Source organism: Enhydra lutris, unplaced genomic scaffold (assembly GCF_002288905.1).
Source record: "Enhydra lutris kenyoni isolate GAN:26980312 unplaced genomic scaffold, ASM228890v2 scaffoldscaffold9, whole genome shotgun sequence".
In the NCBI taxonomy this organism is placed as follows: Eukaryota; Metazoa; Chordata; class Mammalia; order Carnivora; family Mustelidae; genus Enhydra; species Enhydra lutris.
The window spans coordinates 60,863,063-60,890,775 of record NW_019154093.1 but is presented as its reverse complement, the minus strand read 5'-3'; the positions used below and the strand labels follow the sequence as shown (position 1 = coordinate 60,890,775).

The window sequence follows — 27,713 nt, the reverse complement described above, 5'->3', positions numbered from 1 at the left end:
GCCCAAACGGCTTGTCTCACTAATTGTAGCTCAATTGTGTCATTTGTGTGGGAAGAATGACCTAATTATCATTACTGCCTCCTGTCTTAAGTTAGCAAATCACATATAAATCATTCACTTTCCTCCCTATTAGCCTCTCCCCTCCCACTCCCCTGACCCCAGTAATTCCAAAGTCCATAGCCAGTTTTTGCATTTTAAAAAATTCTTCTATCATTATTATTTTTTTTTTTTGCATTTTCTTTTAAAGTTGCCTTATTCTTTTCTGTTTCAGGATGTCTCAACTGCAGTAAGGTGTTTGGCTTCTCTTCTCCTGATTCCATGATTTCTTCTGGCACAGGAGCCAGGGTTTGGTAAACAAAACTCTTCTACTAGGATCTCCGGGGTTGAAACATGTCCTAGGTGTGCCCAGGAAAGTGATGACAAGAGGTGAAGTTTTGCAGATGGGCAGACCTTGGCCAGGATACTTAGGTCTGAGTTTCATTCTTCTCATCTCTGCAACAGATATGATGTCTACCTACTAGCTGTTGGTAGGGATAAATGAGATAATGTTTGCAGGACGTCTGGTACAGTGCGAGGAGCCCAGGCGAATGATGAAAGTTATGCTCTCTTCCTCCTAAGTATCAAATTACTTGGAAATCAGAGTAAAGAAAGTGGCGGGGAGAAAGCAGAACTATGGAAGTATGGAGGCCACTTCTGGCCCAAAGGAGAGTACCTATCTCTATACGAAGGTCTCCTATTCAAAGAGGCCACTAGATTAAAAATTTTTAAAAAATAGAGCAACAGCCACCTGGGTGTTTGGACTAGCTAAATTCTGGATAAAGATGGTTGTGAGGGGCGCCTGGGTGGCTCAGTGGGTTAAAGCCTCTGCCTTCAGCTCAGGTCATGATCTCAGGGTCCTGGGATTGAGTGCTGCATAGGGCTCTCTGCTCAGCAGGGAGCCTGCCCCCCCCCCCCCCCCCCCCGCCTCCCCGCCTCTCTGCCTACTTGTGATCTCTGTCAAATAAATAAATAAAATCTTAAAAAAAAAATCTTGTGAAAAGGAGCTGTGCGAATCCAGAAAAGGACTTGAAATGCCTCAGGCTTTGCCATGGCACAGTCCCGTTTTTTCCGCACTGCATTTAGAGGTTTAGAGACTGAGTGGGCTCAAATTTTGCCAAAAGCCTTGACTGTTCCCCTGGCGGCAGCGGGGTAGAGGTCAGACCAACAGGTGTGGGAAGCGGTGAGGTACGGAGGAAGGAGAGTCCCCTCTTCCCCCCCCCCCCCCCGCCCCGCCGCCCTTGCTCTGGCACAGGAGCTCCCGGGCTGCTCGTGGTGTTCCCAGCAGCGGGTTGAAGAGCCCTGCCCCGTATCAGAGCGCTCTGGGCCCGGAAAAAAGACCCTGGTGGGCTTCCCTCCCTCCGCCAGCCCCGAGTGCAGCGTCGGATGCCTGGAAGTTGACGTACGTTCTGGGCTGCTGGGAAGGCCCCAGGCGCCCGACGCCGGGGCGGGTTCCAGTCCACGGGCCTGGGCTCCGCCCTCGCCGCCCAGCCCTCTGCCCAGCTGGGAGGAGGGGCCCCTCGCCGCGGGTCTCCGGGGCATGGGGACGGGGGCGGGGGCCCCGAGCCCCGCGCGGGAAGAGAGCGCGGCGCCCCTGGCCCTTCAATTGGCCAACCCGCCCCCTAGTCGGAGAAGAGAGAGGAGGAGGCTCTCTATTGGCCCGGCCCGTCGGCCAATCCCTGAAGACCCGGGGGAGGAGGTGGGGGCAGTTCGTGGGGGGACTCCGGAGCGGAGCGGGAGGCTCTGCGGGACCCAGTCGGACCGAGCAGCCGAGGCACCGCCCGCGCTCCGCCGCCGCGTCTGGGCGTCTCCTGCGCCGCCCAGGGGAGCGAGCTCCGAGCCTCTCGCGCTGCGGCCACTCCTCGGGGCCAGGAGCGGGGAACCCTAGAACGAGAAACTCTCAGAGCCGAGCGCAGCCTCTTCCCGCCTCCCAAACCACCATGACCCACTTCAACAAGGGCCCTTCTTACGGGCTCTCGGCCGAGGTCAAGAACAAGGTACGCCGGGTCTCGGGTGGAGGCGTCGCCGCCGTGGGCGAGGGGTGGGAAGCTAGACACCGCCCCAGGGGTCCCTGGGACTGGGGCGGTGCTGGGCCGCGCGCTTCGACTCTGCACGCCTTGCCCATCTGGCTTTGCAGGGAGGGGACGTCGGGGCGGCGCGGGACTGGCCGCGCTTCTCGGTCCCGTCTCGGGGCTCGAAGCGCGGGCGTCCCGGCGCTCTCCCGGCTTTGTTCCGCGCCGCTGGCTGGGACTGGTGGAGGGCGGCGAGTTCCCGGGCTCCTGGAACCCCGCAGCGCCAGCCTGCAGTTGCCGGAGCCAGAAGGTGGCTGCAGCACGCGCCCCTCCGGGAAGGGGGCGCTCCTGCCTGGTCATTCGCCCTTAGGTGGGGCCCGTCGGTGCGGCTGGGGACCCAGCACGCAGTCCCCGCCGTGCGCCCCGGCCCGGGCTGCTGGCCGACCCAGCGTTTTCTCCCTCCCCAAACCCTGGCCGAATTCAGCCACGAGCGAAGTTAGGCTGTTACGTGGCCGAACTGAGCCCTCCATTGTTCCTTGCTTCCCGGAGAAGGGACCGTTGAGGGGTGCACCGACCCAGGGACCCTCGGACACTTCCACTTTTCGAATTGCGGTGCTGCTGTGCTGCTGCAGAAAACAGACAAAGCCTGAGCGCGCCGCTTTGGGAGTGATATCTGCTGTAGAGGAGATTTTTCTTTTTTTTTTTTTTTTTTGAAATAGAAGTTTGTAGTACATTAGACTTTACCGATATCAAGGATATTTTCGTGGGTTGCTTTTGTTCGGGGTATATTTGCTGAGACGGGTTGTAGTTTGGTGTGATCTGGCTCTGGTAACTCTCAGCTTTGCCACTGCCTAGCCTAAGAATGCACTGGGTTTATCTTTGGGACTTTTGGTCTGGGAAAGAGATGAGAGGCTACCCCCTCCCCAAATCCTCTCCTTCCTTCCTCCCTCCCTCCCTCACTGCATTCCAAGCCCATGACATCAAGGGTTTCAGGGGGGGAGAGCGCAGCCAATCGGCGCGGAACTGCGCACAGAACGCTCATTGTCTCCTTTCTGCTGTTCTGGCCAAAGCGCCACAAAGGAGGGCTGCTGTGGTTTAATTCCCATTAACCTCCCGGGAGCCGAAGCATGTCAGGATTGCCACCGCACCGTTCGACCGCTGGTAGAATATGCTGTCGGAGCCGTAACAGCCCATGTCCGGGGTGTATGCGGTGTGGAGTGAATTATCGAGAGGCAACGAAGCGCACCGTTGTCAAACCCCAAGGGAGAGTTCTGTCTCTTCTCACCCTGTTACAGCCTGCGCATCACAATTCAGTTGTTAATAAATTCTGAACAATCGGTGAAGCAAAGCGTTGATTTTGGTCCCCGAATCTAAACTTGGAACGTTGAGGTCTTTTACCTTGTCAAGTGTGTTGCCCTTATTAGAAAACAGTCTTCTGAATTTTTTTTTTTTAAAGGACAGAAAAGTAAGTGGTTTGTGTCTGATCCTGCGGGTTCTTTCCAAGGCTTACACATGGAGCTTTAGGAATCTTTTCCGAGGAATCAGCAAGTCCAAACTGTTGGATGGGATACCCTGGCCTAGCTTGGGCATATTAATTTTAATTCGCCCTTGTGATTCTTGGCCCACAGCAGTTGAGTCTCTTTCTTTTGCATTGTAAATGAGGTCCCAATAACTTTGGCAGTCCTTCAAGTGACTTATTTTTCTTGGATGTTAATATCCGTATTAATTTCTTTTTGCTGACTAATGAAGCAGCTTCTGCCCTTTTCCTACTTTTTATTGAACAGACCGACAAGGAAATGCAGAGACTGAGGTTAGATCACTATAATTATTATGCATTTTTAAAAACAGTAAAACCTCAGTTTTCAGAGCCTTTGGAAAGTTAATACAGCTTTCGGTTTCTATAACTGTGGGTTTATTCCTTTAAGCACCAAAGCCGTATTTTAACAACCTCCTTCATTTATATGAGCCCTTCATACCGTACCCTTTCATAGGAAGTCTTTTGATCGTAACAGCACAGCAGCCCTGTGAGGTGGGGGGATTGCTGGGGCTATCCAGCATCATTTACAGGTTGGGATGCTGAAGCTTATACAGGGTGTGCCTTGCTCAAGATCACAGAAGAAAGTTGGAATATTCTAAGAATTTTAACTCTAAAAGTGATGTCTTAGTGTAGTGCTTAGGGATATTCTTAGCAAAGTCACTGTTGTCTGCCCCACCCTCCCCACTTTGGCTGTCCACCTGTCACTTCTTGACATTGTGATTATTCATGCAGTGCTGTTTTCATCTTTTCTGGACTTGGAAATCGAATATCCATGTTTGCTAGGCCTTTGTATGAGATACTGAATTTCAACTGAGGACACAGAGCCAACAGTGGAGTGGGTATATGGAACATGAATTTTGACATCACTTGGTTCAACACCTTTTGATTTCTTCTTGCTTTTTCTTTATGTATTGTAATTACTGATATGTTGTTTAAATGTAAGGTGTTCTTCCCCCACCCCCAAAGCTTCATACAACAAAATGGAAGAAATAGAAACCTCCTCAGGAAGCAGTATGGAATGGACCTTGGAGTTGAGCAGACATGGGTTCTAGTCCTCCCTCTGCCACTTACTGCCTTGTAGGATATTGGGCAAGCTAGCGGATATCTCTGTCCTTGTTTCCTAATCAGTAAAATGGGGGGAGTGATCGTTACCACCCCTAAACATTGCATTGAGATGTGTGTTTCTAGTGAGTCCGCAGTGACTATGTTGTTGCCATTAGTTATTAGTAACAGAAAATTGGTAATCTAGTTCTTAGACTTGTCACTGCCTGTGTAAGTATTCCATTTCTATTAAATAAGCCTTTGGTCTTATTACATTCCAGCTGTGAAAGCAGTTCATCAATAAATTGAGGAAGCCTTTGATCTTAAGTACTTTTAATTAGTAAAATTTCAGGAAAAAATCTGTAAGCTTACGGTACTTATTTGACAAGATGATAATACGTGGCAAAACATGTCAAACTTATATATATTTTTTTAATAGGCAAGAAGTTTGAAAACAGCCTAAAAAAGTAGAATCCTTCAGCATGGACTCAAAAACATCTTTAAACAACTAGACCCAGTAACTTTATCTACAAAGATCGTGATAGATTAGTAGGGTCAGGGACAGTACAGAAGCTGGTGTAGACAGTTGGGTGGGGTAGGTAGACACTCATAAAGTAGTAAGATCTTGTATGTGTTCTGCAGAGTGAGCCAGACATTTGACTGCATCTTGGGGACCAGAATGAAAAGGAAAACACCTCTGTGCCCTTTAAGCTGTGAGAAAACAGGACAGGTCCTCAAGGAAAGCACAGCATCTCCTGATGCTTGGCTCTGAGCAAGATGTTGGGGCCAGAGTAGTTCCTTGTAAAGTTGAGGACGCACTGAAACATGCTCCCCACTAGGGGGGAGCTGAGAGGTCCTAGGAAACTGGAGAAATGAGTTGTGGGGAGGTGGGTAGAGCTGAAGTGATCTTACCTCAGGATGTTTTTAGGGAGGAGTCTATCTGAACTATTAAGAAGAAGAATGGGATTGGAATGCATGTTCTCACCATTTCCTTCTCACATAGAATGTATGATTTAAGCAAAGTAGCTTCTCACAGAATCTTCTTGGTTACAGAATGGTAGCCCTCAGCAGCTAAAAACCATGTCGGAAGACTTAATTCTAAAATGTAAATCACTGAAGAGTAAGTGAAACAATCATACACTAATTAAATAGGACCAAATGTCCCACGAGTTCTGCCAGCCTGCCTGCCTTTGGACAAGCAGTTGCTCCGAGAGCGTTCCTGATCAAGGTAACCCCAGGGTGACGGTGGACTCCTCCAGCTGTAGTTGTACCCTAAGGTGGCCTGCCTTGTTTTGCTAGTAGAGCACCAGAATCATGGTGAAACCGTGGATGAGCTTAGCTTTAGCTTTTTTTTTTTTTTCTTTTCTTTTTTTCCCTACACCCATTGTTGGGCTTGAATTCATGATCCTAAGATCAAGAGTCCATGCTCTACTTACTGAGCCATCCCAGGTCCTCCAGAAATAGGTTTTTAATTCAAAACTTCTGTTTCTTGTCTCTTTCCACCAGCCATATGGGTTCCAGTCTTATTCATTGATGAAATATATCAAGATCTATATTTTAGAATATAACTTGGCATGTAGTTGGTGCTCAGTATATGTTGATTCAGTGAATTTCTCCATCAGGAGTAGATTTTACTATCTTTAAAAATTGGAAATCAGTCCTGTTAGAGTATTCATTGCAAAAGAATTCTGTAGTGCAGTGTGATATTTTGGAAGGATCGGGTGATTTTTTACAGCTTCTTTTTCTTCAGTTTGTTTTATTAATATTACATTAGAAAACTTATTATCAACATAATTCCTTTGTTGCTGAAGCTCTTTCTTTTTCTCTTAATTTTTGGAGGGAAGAAAGCAAGGTTTATTTACCTTTTAAAAGATTTTATTTATTGGGGTGTCTGGGTGGCTCAGTCATTAAGTGCCTGCCTTCTGCTCAGGTCGTGATCCCCGGGTCCTGGGATTAAGCCCCACATCAGGCTCCCTGCTTGGCGGGAAGCCGGCTTCTCCCTCTCCCACTCCCCCTGCTTGTGTTCCCTCTCTCTCTGTGTGTCTCTCTGTCAAATATATAAATTTAAAAATCTTAAAAAATAAACATTTATTTATTTGACAGAGACCACAAGTAGGCAGAGCAGCAGGCAGAGCAGCAGAGGGAGAGGGAGAAGCAGGCTCCCAGCTGAGCAGAGAGCCCAATATGGGGCTTGATCCAATGACTCTGGGATCATGACCTTAGCCAGAGGCTGACACCTAACCACTTAACCACTGAGCTACCTGGGCACCAGGCAAAGTTTATTGAGCAATAGCAAAGTGGTGGTACAAAGCTCCTGAGGAGAGAGGGGACTGGAGAGGGTTGCCCCTGGGGCTCTTTCTTAGACTCCCAAATTGGGGAGGAACAGTAGAAGTCTCCTCTGGAAGGCTCTGTGGGGTGCCAGCATCTCCCAAAGACCACCTGCAAAGCGGTCATTCAGTTGACCTGGGTGGGACATGCCCTCTTTTTTTCCCCCTGTCTTGACCAAAACGGTTAAAGAAAATACATTTGCTAACTCAAGAAGGGGTACCCTGCTTTCCTCTTTAAAATGCTGAAACTTCATTACTCTGGAATTCTTTTTTTTTTTTTTTTTAAGATTTTATTTATTTATTTGACAGAGGTCACAAGTTGGCAGAGAGGTAGACAGAGAGAGAGAGAGGGAAGCAGGCTCCCTGCTGAGCAGAGAGCCCGATACGGGACTCGATCCCAGGACCCCGAGATCATGACCTGAGCCGAAGGCAGCAGCTTAACCCACTGAGCCATCCAGGCGCCCCTACTCTGGAATTCTAATGAGGATTATTATCAAGCTTACTGTCCTGTGACCCCATAGCTTTTTCTTTTTTCTTTCTTTTTAAATTTATTTTATTTTATTTTATTTTAGGGAGAGAGCACTTGTGGAAAGGCAGAGAGAGAGAGAGAGTCTCAGGCCAACTCCCTGCTGAGCGTGGAGTCCAGTCTGCTGTGGGGCTAGATCTCCCCACCTTGAGGTCATGACCTGAGCCGAAACCAAAAGTCGGACACCCAACCGACTGTGCCACCTAGGCGCCCCAGCCCACAGTTTTTTACACTCTTTCCTTTGTGGCAGTTGTATTATTTGTCTGTCTCTATCCACTTTTTTAGATTTCAAATATAAGCTTGACAGTGAGCAGTGGGCCTGGCTGGCTTAGTTGGTGAAGCATGTGACTCTTGGGATCCTGAGTTGGAGCCCCATGTTGGGTGTAGACCTTACTTACAAAAAAAAAAAAAAAAAAGCAAAAAAACAACTAAGCTTGATGAGGAGGATCTTGCTGCTACAGTCATCAACCAGTAGCGCATCCTTTCTCCCCTGACCTTTTCCCTTCCACAATGCGATCATGAGGACTAGGGAACTGAGTTTTCACTTAAAAGTGTACTATGAACCATGATTATTATCTGTAACATTAAAAAAAAAAGAAGCGCAATTGGATGGTTTTGATTTTTCAGCCAGCTACCATTATACACAGGAGAATGAGAAGATGCTTTATTTACCTTCTCAGTACAACTAGGTGGTGGGAGGGGGTTGTCCTTAGGTTTTTGGTGAATTTCTTTTTCTTTTAGGCATTAGACTCCTATGGCATATATCCCACATGCTTGTTTCTTCTTAACTCTAAATTCCTAGCCATAGAGGGCTTTTAGCTATAACTTGTATGTACTTGTGCTCAGGTTTTGGCTAAGGATTTCCTGAGCCCAGAGTAGATCCTGGTTGTCTGTGGGGCCTGAAGCATATGCAATTTGGGGAGGGGGAGGAGATGTCAGGGGTTCTAACAAATACAAAAATATGTTGCAAATTTTATGAACACAGATGTCCTTGGGAATTCTTGTTAACTCGAAAATGGCAGTTAATCTTCTCTGGGTTCTTGTCATGAGAAAGTAGAACCTGGTGGCTAAGGACATGGAGTCTTGCTTCTGCCCCTGACTCGGTGACTTTGGGCAAGTAACCCGTGTCTCATCTGTAAAATAAGAATATGGAGATATCTATCTTTTATATGGTTGTTGGAAGTCAGTAAGGTGGCCAGTCTGTGTAAAGTGTTGAGCATTGTGCCAGGACCCAGACGTGCACATGATGTCAATGTGATCCACTGTTCCCACTTTGCTGGCTGGTTCCCAGCTGGTTGGGTTCAGTCCTGTGTTCTGAGCTTCTCTTATCTTCTAGATACTGAGATTATCTCCAGGAATTGGCCATTCATTCGGGAATCTGTTTGTATCTGATGAGGCTTCTGGCAGATAAGGGACAACGATGCCAGGCAACATCTCTGGGTTCGCTTCTGTGTCAGGAATAGGATCTGCCCCTAGAGTCCTTATCCAAGACTCCTTCCCCTGGTGGCCTGTGCTCCCTCTGTGAAATCCCGGGGCCTCTAACCCTGTTCTCCTTTTCCATGCTCCCCTTGTCCTTGTCCATGCTCCCCTCAGAGCCAGGGGCTTCTGTGGAAAGCTAGAGGCTTCACTTTCTGGCCAAGTTCTTGTTTGGCTTTCTCTTAAGAGATTGATTTCTGTTAAACAAGATAGGATCACTCTTTCTTTTCTTGGTTTCAGAGAGGCTTCATACTCCTCCACAGAGGGCTGACAAACGTATTTACCTCTTTGTGTTTCTTTTCTTTCTTTCTTTCTTTTCTTTTCTTTTCTTTTTTTTCTTTTTTTTAAAGATTTTAGTGTTTTAAGTCCTCTCTGCACCCAGCCTGGGGCTGGAACTCATAACCCTGAGATCAAGAGTCACAGCTCCACTGACTGAGCCCACCGGGCACCCCTATCTTTTTGTGTGAAGATTTTGGCTGTCACTGTAGGCCTTCCGTTGTACATGGTCTGTTGAGGGCTCCACCTAGACCTGTGTGAAGTAAGTCCATGAGCTCAGAAGACTTAGTTTTCCTTCGTGAGGCAGGGAGGGCCCTTCTTCAGTGTCTTCCTTGGGCTGAGGGAAGCTTCAGGGTGCGATGCTCCCAGCAGTCTGCAGTGGGCAGGCCAGGGAATTTGAGGCAGGAGTGCAGACAAAAAAGGAGGTCTGTGGGCTTGGATGGACTCTTCGGGTGAGACACAGCCTAAACATTTATGGCCATTTTCCTCTCCTCCCTCACAAATTTCCGGAGGATCCTAGTCATGGAGTGGCTCCACGGAGAGTTGCCTGTGATTTCACTGTTGTTTCTTTCCCCTTCCCAAATGTTTGGACACTGATCTTTCCTCATTGTCCCAAGCCTCTGAGCCTGCTTCATGCTGCACAAGGCTCCACACAACCGGGTGAGGGGGGAGTGGGGAGCAAGTGTGTGCTTCCCTAGTGCAGTATTCCCTCCCTCCTTTTGTTTCACATGGGAGGAAATAGGAGAGGAAATAATCAGTACCATGTGTAGTAAGTCTCTCCTAATTCAAACATGTGATTCCACTTTGAATGCAAAAATAGCAACAGCAATCATGGTTCTAATCGAGTATAGAAATTATACTTATGTTAAACATCACATTGTGAGCTTGTCCGTGTCCTTGGCCCTTAGCAGCTAAGCTGGAACTCTAGGGCCTTTCTCGAGAGTTCACAGATGGCCACATCCCTTCCCTTGAATGGCCCGTTCTCTGCTCTGAGGACTGGAGAGCATTTGTCTCTGCTTTTTCCTTACCTTTTTTAAGAGACCCGTATGTTGTATCAGACCCTCAGCCCCACCTCACCTTGGCCTCGCACACACACAACCCCCTACACACACAGCCACACACGCGTGCGTGCACTTCGCCAGCCAGGCTTTCATTTTGCATTTTCTTCCTCTCTTGGCTTGATTTTTAATTTTTCTTCTTTTCCTCTTTCCAGCGACTGCTCCGCGGTTGACACCCTTTCCTGCATTCCGTCTTACAGCACCTTCTAAAACAACGGGTGTCGTAGGAAGCTCTTTTTATAGGGGCCAGTGGTGGAGTTACAGTGTTTTTAGTCTGAGACATCTCTGCCAAATATCTTATTATGAACTTCTGAACCATACTGGCAACGCCCTTTGAGACTGCAGATTCCCCATGGGCTGGTTTGAATCATTGTTTTTTCTCGAGCTCTGCAGCCTGTTCCGGTGCCTCAGTCAGCTACGGTGGTGGTGGTGGAAGTGGCTTTCGCAGGCACCCTTGCTTCTCCGTGACTGGAGAGGACTTAATGGGAAGCCGCAGACTCTAAGCCTACTGGCTAATCCTCCTCCCGCAGGCAGCACAGCTCTCTGGGCTGTAGGCTCCGGGTATGGTGTGGGGAATGCCTATCGGGGCTTGTTTAGGAGGGTGGGGGTAGGAGAGCATCTGGTGGAGGAGAAGACGTAGCCTTGGAGTCAGACCCGGCTGACAGGGACCAAATCCCTGTGGAGCCCGTGACTTTTTGATGCGCCATCTCTGTATGACGCCATCTTCCTTGCCTGTGGGAACCTCTTCTCTTTATACTCTGATTTTGTGAATGAAATATTTGTTGTGAAGAATGCAGACGGTACCAAAATATGGAAGTGAAAGTATCCTGTATCCCTTACCCAAGCCAGCCACTTGTGCAACTCTGAGTATCAGTCGACCATTTTAGAACTGCATCAGAGTCTGTCGTATGGATCCCCGTTATTGATTCATTACCTCTCTTCTCCCGGATGTTTCCTTCAAAAGTGCTTGTGTAGAAAAGAGCATAACTTTTGACCCAACATTCATAAGTGTTGTAGGTAGTACCAAATGACTCTCTAGAAAAATCAGTTTATACTTCCCACTAAAGTTATGAAAGGGAAGGTGGTTCTCCTCTTGATGATAAAAACAAAACAAAACAAAAACAAAACTATATCTGAGTGGCCTTGTCAAAATTCAGGTCACTTGCTTTAGTTCATTATTATGAAGTCACAGGTCACTGACATTTGTGACACCTATTCTCTCTGCCATCTCCCCACCACTCAGGTGAGATTTGGCAGCAGAGTGAGGTGGGGGCATCTTTTACGAATTACTTGATAATGAGCAGACTTTTAAAAAGATGTATTTTATTTATTTATCTGAGAGAGGGAGAACAAGCATGAGAGAGAGAGAGAGCACGTGCAAGCACCAGAGCCGGAAGAGGGAGAAGCAGGTTTCCCACTGATTAGGGAACCCAGTGCGGGGCTCAATTCTGGGACCCTGGGATCATGACCTTTGTTGAAGCCATGTGCTTAACTGACTGAGCCATGCAGGTACCCCAGGTAGTTTTTTCTTCTTTTAAAGATTTTATTTATTTGAGAGAGAATGAGTTAGGAGGGGGAGGGGCAGAGAGAGAAACAGACTCCCCAGTGAGCAGGGAGCTCAACATGGGGCTCAATCCAAGGACCCCGGGATAATGACCTGAGCCGAAGGTAGACACTTAACCAACTGAGCCACCCATGCATCCCAAATAACGAGTGGTTTTTTAAATAAAAGCCTAGGCAGCATCAGAATGATTTCTTATCAAAATGGTTGTCAAATAGTGTCAAGTGATTGTTCTGTATGATATATTGAATTAAAAGAGGAAATCTTTTTGGTATCCAGACAGGAATGGCCAGCAAAGCACAGAAGGATAAGGGTTGACATTTATTAATTCCTTCATGTTTATATGAATTAAGTCATTGATTCTCCCCAACAACTCTCTGATGTAAGCACCGTTAATGACCTCTGGTTTACAGGTGAGGAACAGGGAAACTGGGACTCCAGCCTGAGCATTCAGCTTCCGGAGCCCATGCTCTTCACTGTTTTAATCAGAAGCCAGAACTCAGGGAGAATTGGCAGCTTTCAAGGGGAAAGGGAGAAGGCAGGCCAGAGAAGGAACTTGGGGATGATGCCCTTTAACAAGAAGCCACAGGAGGAGAGGTTGGAGGGGTTTTCTGGAGTGCTGCAGAAACACACCACTGGATTTGGCTATTGAGGGGGTCCCTGGTGATCTTGTGAGGAGATGGTCTTCAGTAGAGTAAATTTCTAGAGGATTCAGGAAGAAGTACTAAATGGAGAGGTTTGTCATGAAATGAAAGAGAAACAGGACAGTGTTGGAAGCTGGCAGCAAGTTTAATCAAAGATGTGCCTGTTGGGGTGCCTGGCTGGCTCAGTTGGAAGAGCATGTGACTCTTGATATTGGGGTCGTGAATTCAAACCCCAAGATGGGTGTAGAGATTACTAAAAATACATGTATCTGTGCTTGTTGTGGTGAGCGTTGGGTAACGTATAGTGAAGTGGGATCACTATGCTGGACATCAGAAACTATGTAACACTGTGTGTCAACTATACTTGGGAAAAAAAAAGATGCACTTGTTTCAAATAAGATGGCAGGTTGTCTGAACCCACTCATGGACCAAGTAAGGGGAAGGACTCAACACACAGGGTGAGGGGAACCAAGGCCATGGAGGGAAGAAGGTTCCGGTAGAAAGCGGGAAAGAACATGGAAGAGGATGGGAAACTGAGGTGGGGGAGACATCTCCTGTGCCATTGCTGGGTTCACCCTCTCCTGTGAAAGAAGGGTGTAACTGTACTCCTGACCTTGTCTTCCTGGAGCTGCAAGAAGGCGCGAGGGCTAAGGGTGCAGGCCGTGGCCGTGGGAGGAGATGGGCCAGGCCTGCCAAATAGGCTGTTGACCCAGTGACTTCTTTCTGCTGAGTCCTGCCGAGGTCCCTTGGCTGCCTATGTGCCACTCTCTCTCCTTATTCCCTTGGCCCTTGGTCTGGAAGGGATGCAGAGGTGGGTTTATTCTGTTCCTGTGCCTGGTGTCTTTAGCAAGCCTTTGAGACATAGCCTTTGAGAGACCTTTGTCTCCTGCTCTCAGCTTGTGTTACAGTCAGGTAGAACGTGGAATTAGCCTTGTCCAGATGTGACCTCATCCCAGGGTCCTCCTGGACTTCAGAACTGGAAAAGGGAACTGTGGTCACACTTTTTTATTTTTATTTTTATTTTTATTTTTAGGAATTCTATCAATCTTATTAACTATTGCCTTTTTTGTTTCAGTATGTAAAAAGCTTGTACCCTAGTTTGTATCTATCCTGTCTTTGGTGGCACTTGTATAGGACTTGGTGACATGAAGGTGTTTGAACCTTACTTTCGACTTCATCTTTTTTCATATTCCCCATTAAAGTAAAGTGAACCAAGACCTTTTTACTTACTTAGGGTCTCAGCAAGTTGAGAGTCCTATATCTTCATATGCTATTTCATGATGTAAGTTAGAAAAATTTTTTTAAAAAGAGGAACTGGGCAATTCTGTCCTGCCTTTTGATGGAAATTTTGTATCTGATGTTCACTGAGAAAAAGGCCCTGGTATCTTGCACAGTTAACGTCTGTGGAAGACTCCTGTGACATCTCACTGGTCAGCATCTAGCCCGTATTTCAGGTGAGGTATTTGAGCTCTGTTCTTCACTGGTGGTGTACAGCCAGCTCTCTCAAAGGGACAGACGCGACTGTAGTTAGAAAAGACATTCATGAGCTGAGATGTAGCTAGGCCCCCAATAGGAGCTCCTCATGTATTGAAGGCTGCCTGAAAGGCTGGTGTCCTGCTTCTTCCTCAGCCTCCTTTCCACCCATGGCCGATCAGGAGCTCAGAGTGAGGGGGTGGTGTGTGTTTGACACACCTCTGGGGTGGGCATCTGGGAGCACTTGCAACTGTGGGCAGCGATGTGGGGAGCAGAGGGTGTTTTTCCGGTTCAGTGGAGGTGAGTTCCTTGCAAATACAGTGTACACTTGGGGCCTGGAGATGGATTTCATGGCCCCCACAGGTCACAAGACACATCCTACAAAGCAAACTTGCTATATCACTGATGCGGAGTGAGTGTGCATTCCACAGCTACAGAAATGTCACTGCCATGATGTCCCTTGTGATTAGAGGAACAAAGGACAACTTCCGGCAGTCCACATGCCCACTCACAGATTATGTGGGAGGCCCTGGATGCCGCTGAGGATGCAAGTGCCTGAAGATGCAGACGGCCGTAAAAACCCTGGAGGCCCGCGGGTCTGATGAGCAGGGAGTGAGGCAGAGCCTCAGATCCTGGACGTGAGACGAAGGAAACAAAGCTCGGAAGAGCATCTCTGCTTTTTCATCTACTTTGCCCGTGGGGCTTCAGGGTCAGTCCCCTTTCATCAGGATTTCTGCAGCAACAGCAAATTCAAGACCCAGCCAGCCTCCTTCCAAAGCAAGAGAATGTTCTCCCGCAGGCTTTGTCCCCCAACTGTGCTTGGCCGGCACTCTGCACTCGCTCAGTTCCTGCGTGGATCCAGTGCGCCTCCCTAGTAGTTCCAGCATGCCATTCAGAATAGATGGACTTCCTCTTCTATGGGACCTTTTTTTTTTTTTTAAAGATTGTTATTTTAAAGTAATCTCCACACCCAGAGGTGGGCCTTGAACTCACAACTCCAAGATCAAGAGTTGCATGCTCCACTGACTGAGCCAGCTGGGCACCCCTATATGATTTTCATCTGAAAGTTCAGATGGTGCCAGCCTGTTTGTTCTGTGGCCCCCACAGCCGCTTCCAGGTTCTAGATAGCCAATCCTGGCTGGCCAGTCTCTCCTTAAGCGCTGTGGATGATTTTTCTCCTCTTTCCTCCATTCAGTTTGCCTCTTCTAGAAACTGATGTCAGTCTGTCAGTGGCCCCTCTTAGAGTAGAGTACTCAGAACTGATCACAGTCATGCTGCGGATATGGCTGAACCTGCTAGGGTCCGGTGGGATTATAACTAACTCCTCTGTTTGACTCCAGAGCACAGACTCAGTCTGTTTTCATCACTGCGATGAGGCCGATGAGGCACCTTCCTATCAGAGGAGTCTAATCCTTGCTTTGGCAGCTTGGTTTTTGGTTTTTATAAAGTCAGGGTGACAATGATTATGTAACATTTTCTAGTCCACACACTCCTCTCATGCCTGTTTTAGGTACATAATCCTCTCCTTGGTTACCTCGTAGAGGTGTTGTTATCAAGCACAGAAGACAAGCACTAGAATTTTATAAAGAATTGTGACCTCTGCAGACCAAGACAGTGTTAGCTTCTTAGAGTTGTTTAGCTTATGGAGTATGCGTGACCAGTTAGTTCTACAACTTGCTGTAGGAATTTATATGTATCTGGAATAATTAAGCTGTGATTTCCTGAATCTCAACTTCATTTCTTTTGAGCTGTTCCCAGTTTAATTTTCCGTACGTTTAAGAAGTATGTCCAGCAGTTTCCAGGTTGCCGGTTGTTCGTTTGTTAACCAGAATCGAAGAGACTTGGACACCTGGGTGGTGCAGTCTGTCGAGCATCCGACCCTGTTTCGGCTCAGGTCCTGATCTCAGGGTCTTGAGATGGAGCCTCGCGTTGGGCTCTGTAGTTAGCGTGGGGTCTGCTTGAGATTCACTCTCCCTCTCCCCCTCATTTGTGTTCTCTCTCTCAAATAAATAAATCTTTTAAAAAATCTCTGTCTATATATATGAATATAAAAACCCAGAAGAGAACAGATCTAAGTCTAAGCCTGAAGGTACATAAGCCAGGAGCTCCTCCCGCCCTGACGCAGGTCAGCACAGTGGGCACAGTTGTTGCTTCTGAGCGGGCCCTGCTTCTGGAGTTACTGAGCTGGCCATAAGGAGTGCCATAGACATAGGGACTCTTATGAGAAAGTAAAACAAATATGTCCCTAGTGATCCATCTAAGGTTACTAGATTGGCAGATCAAAGAGATGCGATGCCTATAAAAACCAGCAGCATTCCAATGCAGATGCCTTTCCGAAACAAGATCGATCTTTAAATCTGTAGCATTTTTCTCGTTGGGTCCTTCTGTCAGTGGATGAAAAGTCATTTGTTGAGTACCCACTGTGGGCCACATGCAGCAGGCACGCGCTCTAGGGGTACAAGAGGACTGAAGCCTGTGCTGCTTCCACGGAGAGGACATCGACACGTTGCACATGGCTTGCCATAGGTGTGCTGGCCCCTGGTGACGGATGACTGCCTCCCCAGGTCCCTGCACACCCTCTCTCCAGGAGCCCGTCTAGCATGCCAGCAGGTTCTTTGGTCCGTACTAGAGACACCCTTGCCTTTTGGGTGGGGGTCAGGGTGCAGCGGCCCCACATCTACATTTCTGTTCCTTTGGTTTGTCGAGGTTTCTCACATACCGAGCTGTTCAATATGTGCATCTTTGTTCATCGTTCTTTCTGAGTCTAGATTGTTCTGGGAATCCAGCCTCTAGGCGTGACTCCTACTTGTTGAGATTTGAAATTTCAAAGTACAACTTTTATTTATTTAAGATGTCTTTTTATTATTATTTTTATAATTTTAATTCCAGGTTAGTTCACATACAGTGTTGTATTAGTTGCAGCTGTGCAGTATTCAGCTCCCCCCCCCCCCCAATCCCCATCCCCCTCCCCTCAGGTAATTGTCCATTTTTTCTCCATAGTTGAGTCTTTTTTTTTTTTTTTTTTTTTTGGATTGTGTCTTTCTTTCTTTCTTTTTTTTTTAAACTCCTTTGCTCATTTTTTTTTTCTCGTTTTTGTTTCACATAGTTATATGGTTATTTGTCTTTCTCTCACTGGCTTATTTCACTTAGCATAATACTTTCTACTTCATCATTGCAAATGGTGAGATTTGATTCTTTTATTAGGCTGAGTAATACTCCATTGCACACGCAGTACATCAGTGTGTGTGTATATTAGTATATATACCACTTTTTTTTTTTTTTAAAGAGTTCATGTATTTGACAGAGAGGGAGAGAGAGCACAAGCAGGGGGAACAGCAGGCAGAGGGAGAGGGAGAAGCAGGCTCCCCACTGAGCAGGGAGACTGATGTGGGACTTGATCCCAGGACCCCTGAGAGCATGACCTGAGCCAAAGGCAACCACTTAACCGAATGAGCCACCCAGGCACCTCAACCCCTTCTTTATTTGTAGATCTATGGATGTGTACTTGGGCTGCCTCCATAATTTGTCTTTGGTAAATAATGCTGCTAAACACAGGGGGTACATGTATCTTTTGAATTAGTGTTATTGTATTTTTTGGGTAAATATCCAGTAGTGCAATTACTGGATCAGAGGGTAGCTCTATTTGTAACTTTTGAGGGAACCTCCATACTGGTTTCCACAGTGGCTGCACCAGTTTGCATTTCCACCAACAGTGCAGAGAGTTTCCTTTTTTTCCATATCCTCACCCAACACTTCTTGTTTCTTGTGTTTTTGATTTTTGCCATTCTGCCTGGCATGAGATGGTATCTCATTGCAGCTTTAATTAGCATTTTGCTGATGATAACCGATGTTGAGCATCTTGTCCTGTATCTGTTGGCCATCTGTATGTCTTCTTTGGGGAAATGTCTCTTTGTGTCTTATGTCCCCTTTTTTATGGGAGTTTTTGTTTTTTGGGTTCAAAGTCCAACTTTGAACTATGTATATTTTAGTGTAGTCTGAAGGTCGGTTTCTAGATAGAGAAGACAAAATTGACATTCTGTTTTATTCTGCATTTTCTTAATCGTTTATTAGTTATGTTGTTTGCTTTAGGCACTGGCCCAACTCCTCTTAGGTTATTTCAAAAACTTTGTCAGTTTCACAGTATTGGCACATTGAATCATAATGTCTTTGTATTTATTTGAGTATACATATTTGGAGAGAAAAAAATTGTGCTGGTGCCATATGCTGTATCTGAAGGTCTGGCTGTCCTTCTGAGAGAAGGACCCGACTTTGGAAATACTTGTAGGCTCTTCCTAGGCCGGTGCTCTCACCGAGGAGAAGGCCATGTTCAGTTCCACAGGAAGATCCTAAGGCCCAATGGCAAGAAGCTGGATGAGTTCAAGTCCAGCATCTGCCAGGCTTTCCTTAAGCTGGAGAGGCAGTGGGCCCTCAGAGCCTGGCTAAAGGAGCTGAATATAACAGCAGCCAAGGAAACAGAAGTTGGAGGTTGGTTGGAAGATTATCATCTTTGTTCCCATTCCTCAACTGAAATCTTTCCAGAAAATCCAAGTCCGGCTAGTCTGTAAACTGGAGAAGTTGTTCACTGGGAAGCATGTTATGTTGTCTTTATTGCTCAGAGGAGAATTCTGCCTCCACCAACTTGAAAACGGCCATACAAAAAATGAGCAAAAGTGTCCCAGTATCCGCACTTTGACAGTCGTGCCTGGTGCAGTCCTGGAGGACTTGGTTTTTCTAAGCAAAATTGTAGACGAGAGGATCCACGTGAAGCGGAATGGCAGTCTGCTCACAAAGGTTCATTTGGATAAAGCACAGCAAAGCGACATGGGCACAAGGTTGAAAGTTTCTCTGGTTTCTCTAAGAAGCTCACCAGCAGGGATGTTAACTTTGAGTTTCCAGAGTTTCAGTTGGGGAAAAAAGCTCTTAGGTGTCCTTCCTGTTTACCTGAGACAAATAAGGTTTTCCACAGCTCTGGAATATATAAGCATTCCCCATCATATCTTAAGCACAGTTCACACCATAGAGTCTCAGATTTTGTAGTGACCTGGAGGAAGGCATGCAATCTACCTTGACCTTCTTATACCAAATGTAAAGGGATTTTCTCTAGAATTCCCACCTCTACCCTGTAAGAAAGAATTTCTGCTTTTTAAAAAGTAGTTACTTCATCCTTTCCATTAGCAGTAATCTGAAAGAATGAGAATTTGGGATCCAAAGATAGGCAGGAGTGAGCTTTGGGATGAGTGGTGATGTGTGGTATCCCAGATGAGTCCCAGTGGAACTTTTTGAACTGTAGACAGTAAAGTGAACAGGTGGCAGTGGGGTTTGGTTAATAGAAAGCTTTGTACCTCTGTACTCAAGCTCACGTAAGAGGAGAGCATTAACTCGATGTGTCGGGCATGGAGATGCGCCCTTCCTTATGGGTGGAACCAGCTTCGTTCTCACAGTGGTCCTGGAAGGAAGACTACCTATCAGAAATGTGGTCATCAGGATTAGGTTACTTATTTAGGTCACACTAGAATTGGGAACACAGTTTTGGGAACTTTTAAAAGTTTGACTTCAAGGCCTGTGATCTTGTTTGTTGTATCTATAATGTGAATGAATACCTTAAAAATTTGCAAAGGTGTGTATGTGGGGTGGGGGGTTAAGTAGGTTAGAAAATGTTAAAGCCTGTTCATTGTCTTGCATGAGGTTCAAGAATGGCAGATAATGAAGAGGGAAGAGGCATCATGGTATTTCAGATGGGAATCTCTTTGGCCCTTTGACAGTGGTAGTCCCAGTGGGTTCTGTTCTTTATTTTAAGGTTTTTATTTTTAAGTCCTCTCTGCATCCAACATGGGGCTCAAACCCAAAACCCTGAGATCAAGAGTCATGTGCCCCATCAACTGAAACAACCAGGCTCCTCTCTATTCTTTTATTTTAAATACCCTACATAATTGTTGTTGTTATTATTTTGCAAATGTCTTAACACACCTTATTAATAGGTATTTGTTGGGGCGCCTGGGTGACCTAGCCGGTTGGGCGTCCTACTCTTGATTTCGGCTCAAGTCATATCTCAGGGTCGTGGGATTGAGCCCTGCATGGGGCTCCGTGCTCAGCATGGAGTCCTCTTGTCCTTCTCCTTTCCACTGCTTTACATGCCTGCGTGTGGATTGGGCTTCAGGGGTGGGCTGCTGGTTGGCAGGTAGTTTGCTTGTCTCTCTCCCTCTGCCCCTCTCCCCGCTCGTGCTCCCTCGTTCTCAAATAAGTAAATAAAATCATAAAAAAAAAAAATCCATGACACAGGAACACTTGAAAGAGAGGGGCGCTGCATTGAATGGGATTGTACTTAGAGGGTTTGGAGTAATGCTGGATTATCTTGGTGGCGTGCAACAGGGAGCCTAGTGATCTGGAATTGTCTGCTTCCAGGTTTTACCAAGCACTGTGATAAGAATACATTGTGAGGAGTATACAGGAAGGACACATCTTCATTCTTTAGTAGATTCTAGACCATCCCTGGGCATAAGTAGGGCCCTTAGTTCTCGTATGTATCTCTATGATCACGGTCCCTTGTGCAGGGTGCACCCCCACCTTTTCACTGAATTGTACTTAGGGATCTCTTATTGAGATGTTTCTGAAGCTCGTGTCCCTCACTGCTCTGTTATCCCCTTTTAGGGATGCTGGTGGGGGACCTTCTCAGGCCTCAGTGCCTGGGAGGGATGGCTATTGGCAACCAGCAGGCCTTCATCTGATCTCCAGGCTCCCTTTACTGTTATAAAGCATAGGCTCTCAGGGCTGGTGCCTGTGAAGGTGGCCTGATAATTGTGCTATTTTATACTTGATTCACCCTAATATATGTGTGCCCGTGGGATAAGTGGCAGAAGACAGGTGCTTGTCTCTGGGGAAGGAGTAGGATAGTGGGTAGGAAGTGAAGAGAGACTTGGGCATTTTCACAGTCTCAGTGCTTTTCAACTTTGTTTCCATCATCTCTTTCCCAAGGAAAGTCTATAGAAGTTTTTCCCAATTGCCTCCTGACTCCCATCAAATTTAGTACCAAGGAACAGAGTTTGTTGGGGAAGGTCACAGATGATTGTACCGTCTACGGGGGATTTCACTGCCCACCACAAGAACCCATTTTCACCCCTTTGGGGGAGCAGTATTACCCCCTTGAAAATGCACTCTACATACGATTGTACTGTTTATTATTATTTTTTAAGCAAGTGTTATTTTAGAGATCCAAAAGAACGGTCATGCAGCTAGACAGGTTTGAGCTGCCCTTGAACTAGAGGGTGACTCCACACTGGTGCTCTTCGTTTTGAGGACGGAGGGAGGAAGGGATGGGGTAGAAGGCTGATGCCATGCTCAGCTGGAGCTTCAGGCCCAGCGCGGGAGGAAGGGGGGCAACTGAAGATGCCAGCATGGTGGGAGCGGAACAGGCAGGAGGGCGGTCACCCAGCCCCAGTGCCCCGGAGGCCTTTTTCTATCCTCATTTTCTCCACCTCTTGACTGATGTGTTACAGCAAGGGGGCTGTTGGTGAGCTTCAGGGAGAAGCCCACAGCTGGTGTGCTAGTGTGCCTAGTCAGGGTATGTCAGTTGCTGGGAAGTGCGCCTGCCCGTGAGAAAGGCGGGGGGGTGGGGGGCAGGGCTCTGGAGAAGTGGTGTTCAGTGGTGTTGTGGGGTAGGGGGGAAGGAGGCATGGCTGTGAAAAAGGGGGCTACTGTGCACTCCAAAGGCCCCTGGCAGAAATTCTGAGAAAGTGGCTTGGGAGGATCAGAGAAAATAAATCTTGGAGAAGAGCAAAGAAAATGATATTTATAAATAACTTGGAAGAGTGATTTTTAAACAAGTCAGAGTGAAATTTCCACAATGTATTAATGAAGTAATTTTTTAAGCTAATTTTCTTGTTTCAAGAAGAAAACGTCCACATTTTTCTGCACAATGTTCAGAAAATAAAGCTTTTTAGATGGAAACAGTGAATAACTTGTATTGGCCAAAGCTTACTTGTTATTTTTAGTTGCTCTCAGTCCCTCAACTTTAAAAGTTGTGCATATCAAATAGTTTAAAAAACCTGTGTAGTTAAAGAATATAACCACATTTGCTTGGGTTGTGTTCTGCTACACTTTTTTATAGGAAATGCTCCCAATTTCTGTGTCTTATGGAACAGTGCTGCAGGCCAGCAGCTAAAAGACAATTTGAAGTACACTTTTCCCCTAGATGATTTCACGGGATTTTTTTTTTTTTTCATTGTAAACTTTATTTTAAAAAACAAGTACCTACTCTTAAATTTTGAATTCTGTTTATCAGGCCTGTCTGCAGGAAGCTCACTTATTGAAAAAATATTAGCAGTATTTGGGTAGAAAAATCCTTGCTGCCCCTTCACATAAAGGAAGACCCTATACCAGAACCATCAGTCACAAACTGTGGATGCATACCGTCTCTTTATTTTTAGTTTACCACTTGGGGGCTTGAGCTTTGCATGTATGTGCTTAGGAATTTTTTTCTGTGCAAGTGCTACTCCACTAATGAAGGCCAGAGACAGGGTCAGCTGGCCAGAGCCCCATCTTGCAACTGGTCAGTGGTAGAGTCAGGATTTGAACTCTGGGTCCAGCTGATTTCAGTGCTTGTTTTCTCATCACTCCCTTGATGAGAACAGTTAACAGAGAAGATGAAGTTTACTCTGGGTCTAGGAAATTTAAAGTTAGATATATAATCACTCTGTGGTTTGGGGCACAACATTGAATCTGTCAGATGCATTTGAATATATAAAACATAAATATGCTTTTATTTTTTTGTTGTTGTTGAATAATATGGTCTCATTTGGTCTCCTCTTCCCCAAAACACCCCAAAACTCTTCCAACATAACTTCATTTCTACGTTTGAAAAAATTAAAGGAGAACGAATTTCCTTATAATTTTTGCTGGTTGACCAAACGGTTTAGAGAACTTAGACCGGAAGAGACCTCGTGTACTCACGCAATTCAACCTTCTTGTTGTGTAGACAAGAAAGGATTAGATGTTAGTTAGATGGATTAACTATGAACTGTGGCCCTAGCAGGATGGCTGGAGCCAACTCAGAGCCAAGGTCGAACCCCTCCTACCCTGTTAGTCTCGAGGTTCATTGAAATGAACTTCTGAGAGTGCTTTGCTTTTGAAAAATACTCAACTCCAGATTGCTTTCTACCGCTAATGCTTAAGGAGTACTTGGTTTTCTTCTTTGCCTTTCCCTTTCCATCCATACCATAACCCTTACCCACTGCCCACGTTTATAATTTTTGTTCTAGTCACTTAGAACAAGAATCCAGTGTGAAAATATAGCCAAGTCTTAAAATCTTTTCTACCAGATTATTTATTCTGTTTTCTAAAGGTACCATTGTGTAGATAGGAATGCCCCATATGTTGGGGGAGATACATTCGTTATCTGAAAATGTGTTTCTGAGGTATTACTAGAGCAGTGATGGCTCCTTCCTGCTGCTTACCTGAAGCAAGTGTCCCTTTGGCAACACCTTCCAGCATCACTAATCTCCTTTTTTCCTGTTCCCACATCCAGGTGCCAGTATAACCCAGCCCGGCAGGGAATCAGAATGAATGTGTTTTTCAGGAGATGGAGGTCCTAGACGGCAGGCGATGAACACACGTTGTGCACTAGCTTTACATTGTGCCTGACTTATCTTTTATAAACTAACATCCAGGCCAGAATTTGATCCTGGATACATTGTGCAGGATTTAAATGTAAACTCATTGAATATCCATTTCTAATTCTGGCTAAGTAAATCTACAGCATCAATAAATTATCCGTTATTCTGCCAGAGGCATAGCGCCGTTTCTCGAACTTGGGAGGAAAATGCCCATCGAGGACTGCTATGTCACTAACAGACACAGTGATGAGTGGAATCATCTGCCCTCTGCGGGGGAGCAGAAAGCCTGCCCGCCCCTCTTGGTGGTGAGGGTGGTGAGGAGAAGGTTCCTCTGTGGAACTAGAATTTGAAGGCCCTCTCCATAACAAAAATGTCATCAGACTCTTCTTTTTTTTTTTTTTAAGATTTTATTTATTTATTTGACAGACAGAGATCACAAGTAGGCAGAGAGGCAGGCAGAGAGAGAGGAAGGGAAGCAGGTTCCCTGCTGAGCAGAGAGCCCGATGCGGGGCTCGATCCCAGGACCCTGGGATCATGACCTGAGCCGAAAGCAGAGGCTTTAACCCACTGAGCCACCCAGGCGCCCCCAGACTCTTCATTTTAGTAATAAAACCTAATCACGTTTTATGGACGCAGATGTTTCTGTGTTCATTCCCATTTCCATGGATGGAAATAGTCCGTTCCAAGCGTGTCATAGTCTCCATCCCCCTGGGGGTTGTCTGTCTTGGTGGCCTTTTCACCTGCGTAATGAGAAGGAAAGTGACACCTCATCTCTTCTTTCCAGCTGTGGTCTTCTTAATTGGCTGCTCAGCCTCTTTAATATTCCTAGGACAAGGACTAGCTTGAGAGCTTGAGTGTGTGATTTTTAACAATATTTTGGGTAAATTTTATTTTTTTAAATTGAGGTTTCTGGTCTGAGTATGAAGAGATCTTTGAAAAATCTCTGTGTAGTAGGTTTTAGCATGTATGATCGTGTAGCATCTGTGTTGCCAAGTAAGTAAAGAGTTAAATTTCCTTTTAGTTTTACTAAATGTTTGGATTTCAGGCACAGTGCTAGGTCCTTATGGTCTAAAAGTGACTTCTGGGCAGAGTCTGTAGGCTGGTAGACATTACACAGAGCTCCAACGCCGTACCTGCAGGGACAGTAATTAGTGCGAGTCAGGCGTGTGTGCATGTGTGTACATGCACAGTGTGCACTTGGCTAAACGGGGTATAGAAACCCTGGAACTTAGCAGGAAGCAAAAATATGGGACTGAAGGGTCTTGGCAGTTAAGATACTGTGTAAAAATAGTTGCATGTGTCAGAATTCTACCGCCCTCTTTTTTGCGGGGGGGATGTGGTAATTAATGACTTAATCTTGAAAATTTAATATGGCTGGTACCCTATTGTAATATGCTATTAATTCTTGTCGCTTCCTGTGTGTCTTGAGTGGAAATCTGTCTTTTCTTGATCCGTCATTTCTCCTTCTCTATCCCATTTTCTCTCCATGTACTAGTCACATTTTGAATAACAACCACCTTACCCCTGAATTTATTATTAGTTACTGGAGCTGTAATAGTTGGTTAGATTTGCCAATGAACTCCAATGAGTATAATTTACTGCATGTCACGGTCGTGATCTTAATGGATAATAAAAGAGCACGTTGAAGTCAGCCGTTTTTGATGCTTTAGTGAATATTCTTCCAAAGTTGGCTGGCTTGTATTTCAGATCGCTTCCAAATATGACCATCAGGCAGAAGAAGATCTTCGAAACTGGATAGAAGAGGTGACAGGCATGAGCATTGGCACCAACTTTCAGCTGGGCTTAAAAGATGGCATCATCCTCTGCGAGTAAGTTGTGGCCATTTCTGTTCTTCCGGTCCTTCCCAATCCAGGGTGTCAAACCTTGACCTTTCACAAATGTTTGTAATGATTCCTTTACTGATGTGAAAGGAACCAGCTTTACCTGTCAGTCCTTGATTTTGTGTGAACAATAAATGTCACCTACACTTTGCTTTTCAGGCTCATAAACAAGCTACAGCCAGGCTCGGTGAAGAAGGTTAATGAGTCTTCCTTAAACTGGCCTCAGGTAACAACCTCCAGTTACTCTGTATGCAGCAAAAACTTGATTTGTTTAAAAATGGACATTTTAGCAGAAATTTGTAAACATGGCTATATATTTTCTTTTTACCTTGCTTTCATAATTACTTAGTTTTGTGCCGATTAGATGCTTAGCTTACAACTTTTCTTATGCTTAGTCTGTCTGCTCTCAGGGAGGATTGAACACAGCTTCTATGGAGAAATACAACCTAGACCGTAAGGACAAATGAGGGGAAAAGGCAAGGAGTTTAACATAACCGCTAATGGTTGACTGTCGAACACCATATTAAGCCGTCTTAGTTCGTGAATGTGTGTGATGAAGTAAAGCTGGATATTTTGAGTATGTGTTTTGAGATAATAAGGAAAAAAGCATTTAGTTAAATGCTTTATGTTTTATTAAAACATAAATTATTAATGTAAGTAATCATGTACTGTTTGACAGAATTTTAGCCCTGGGTAGCTCTGACAGAATCACAGTATTCTTAAAAACATTGGAAGGACGACCTTGCCCTCAAAGAACTGAAAAAAAAAAAAGTGACTGCATAAAAATATTAACCCACTATGAAATACTCTTCACACTTTCCTTTTCCAGAAAAAGCTGTGCTTAGTATGTATCTGGCCAAGAAACCTTGCTATGTAGCTTTCTGCCTGGCATCTTACAACTAACTAGTCGGGAAGATTTAGAATTCTTAGATAACGTGAATGTCCGTATTTGGCTCCCAAAGTTATATGACTCTTTATATTCCTTTATAGTTGGAGAATATTGGCAACTTTATTAAAGCTATTCAGGCTTATGGCATGAAGCCGCATGACATATTTGAAGCAAATGATCTTTTTGAGAATGGAAACATGACCCAGGTTCAGACTACGCTGGTGGCCCTGGCAGGTCTGGTATGTATATGTCTTTAATGGCTGAATTTAAAAGTCCTACCATGTTGGTGATGAAGTGAGTCTTTTATTTCCCATGGGAATGCAGACTCCTTCATAATGATTAGCTCTGTGGAAAGGCTGCTGACATCAGCTGCCTCATAAGAGAGCTTAATCAGAATACATTTTGGAGCTACATGTATAGTAATGGCCTTAAGTAGGTGTTTCACCGCTAGTTTGAGAATTTATTACCTAATGTAAGCCTTTATCTCTGGACGGTATCATTTCTTTCTTGTTCCTTCTGTGAAAAAACCGATGACAGAATCTCCATTTCAGTCTTCCTTTTTAGTTAGTATGTGAATTTCTGTCTAGGCTAAAACAAAAGGATTCCATACAACCATTGACATTGGAGTCAAGTATGCCGAAAAACAAACAAGACGTTTTGATGAAGGAAAATTAAAAGCTGGCCAAAGTGTAATTGGTTTGCAGGTAAGTAACGTGTTTACTGCTTTCATCAGTCACTTCTTTAGTATCATTAATTCTTACTATGTGCAGAGGGGTCTCTCATGAGTAAGGGATGGATAAGGTATACCTTTATGTAGGTTTTGGGGATGAATATATAGTTTATATAATTTATGTCCATTTAAAGCCCATGAGATAGTGATGATGGTTTTAGAAGAAACCTCTGGAAACCTCCGGCATCCCTTCAGACTCGACAGTTGTTTCTCTAGGAAATGATTTTCTCCCTAATTACGTTGTCTTTATTTTTTAAGAAAATGTACTTTACAAGTTCCTAAACATTATTGACCAAATGAGGCCATTTTACAAAGCCTTAATGCCCAAGGCATTTACTTGCACGATTCAGTAGCCAAGTACTAGTAGAAATATTTAGTTCAGGTTTGTGTTTTTTGTTTTTTTTTTCAACTCCCCCCTTAAAATCACCACTGCTCAATGTCTAATATGCTAAGGACTTTACTATGTCTGATACCTGCCCCTCTGTTGACTGAATCTATGTGAGGTGCATTTAATTTTGTACAGAACGAAATTATATCTGTTTAAGAAACTGGAAACCTGAAATTCCAAACAGTAGTCATTTGGTTAAATTATAACAACAAAAAGAAACTCTAGAGTAAGGTAATAATGACGGACAAGAATTCCAAGATGAAGGAAAACAAACCAGGTTATAAAATACT

At 45.3% G+C, this 27,713-nt stretch overlaps 1 protein-coding gene and 1 pseudogene across 2 annotated transcripts in view; both read left to right on the top strand.

The window, feature by feature from the left end:
* Positions 1-1,741: 1,741 nt before the first annotated feature.
* The window catches only part of LOC111143028 (calponin 3), a 29,284-nt gene continuing 3,312 nt past the window's right edge, over positions 1,742-27,713 (top strand). Inside the window, exons 1-5 of one of the 2 annotated variants that reach the window (XM_022496445.1) lie at positions 1,742-2,033; positions 25,283-25,404; positions 25,576-25,642; positions 26,407-26,544; positions 26,893-27,009. In XM_022496445.1, coding sequence (XP_022352153.1) covers positions 1,977-2,033; positions 25,283-25,404; positions 25,576-25,642; positions 26,407-26,544; positions 26,893-27,009 — 501 coding nt within the window. In that variant the 5' untranslated portion in view covers positions 1,742-1,976. The remainder of the gene's footprint in view (positions 2,034-25,282; positions 25,405-25,575; positions 25,643-26,406; positions 26,545-26,892; positions 27,010-27,713) is intronic. The other variant, XM_022496446.1, reaches the window with a different exon arrangement.
* On the top strand, positions 14,230-20,692 carry LOC111143651 (annotated as a pseudogene).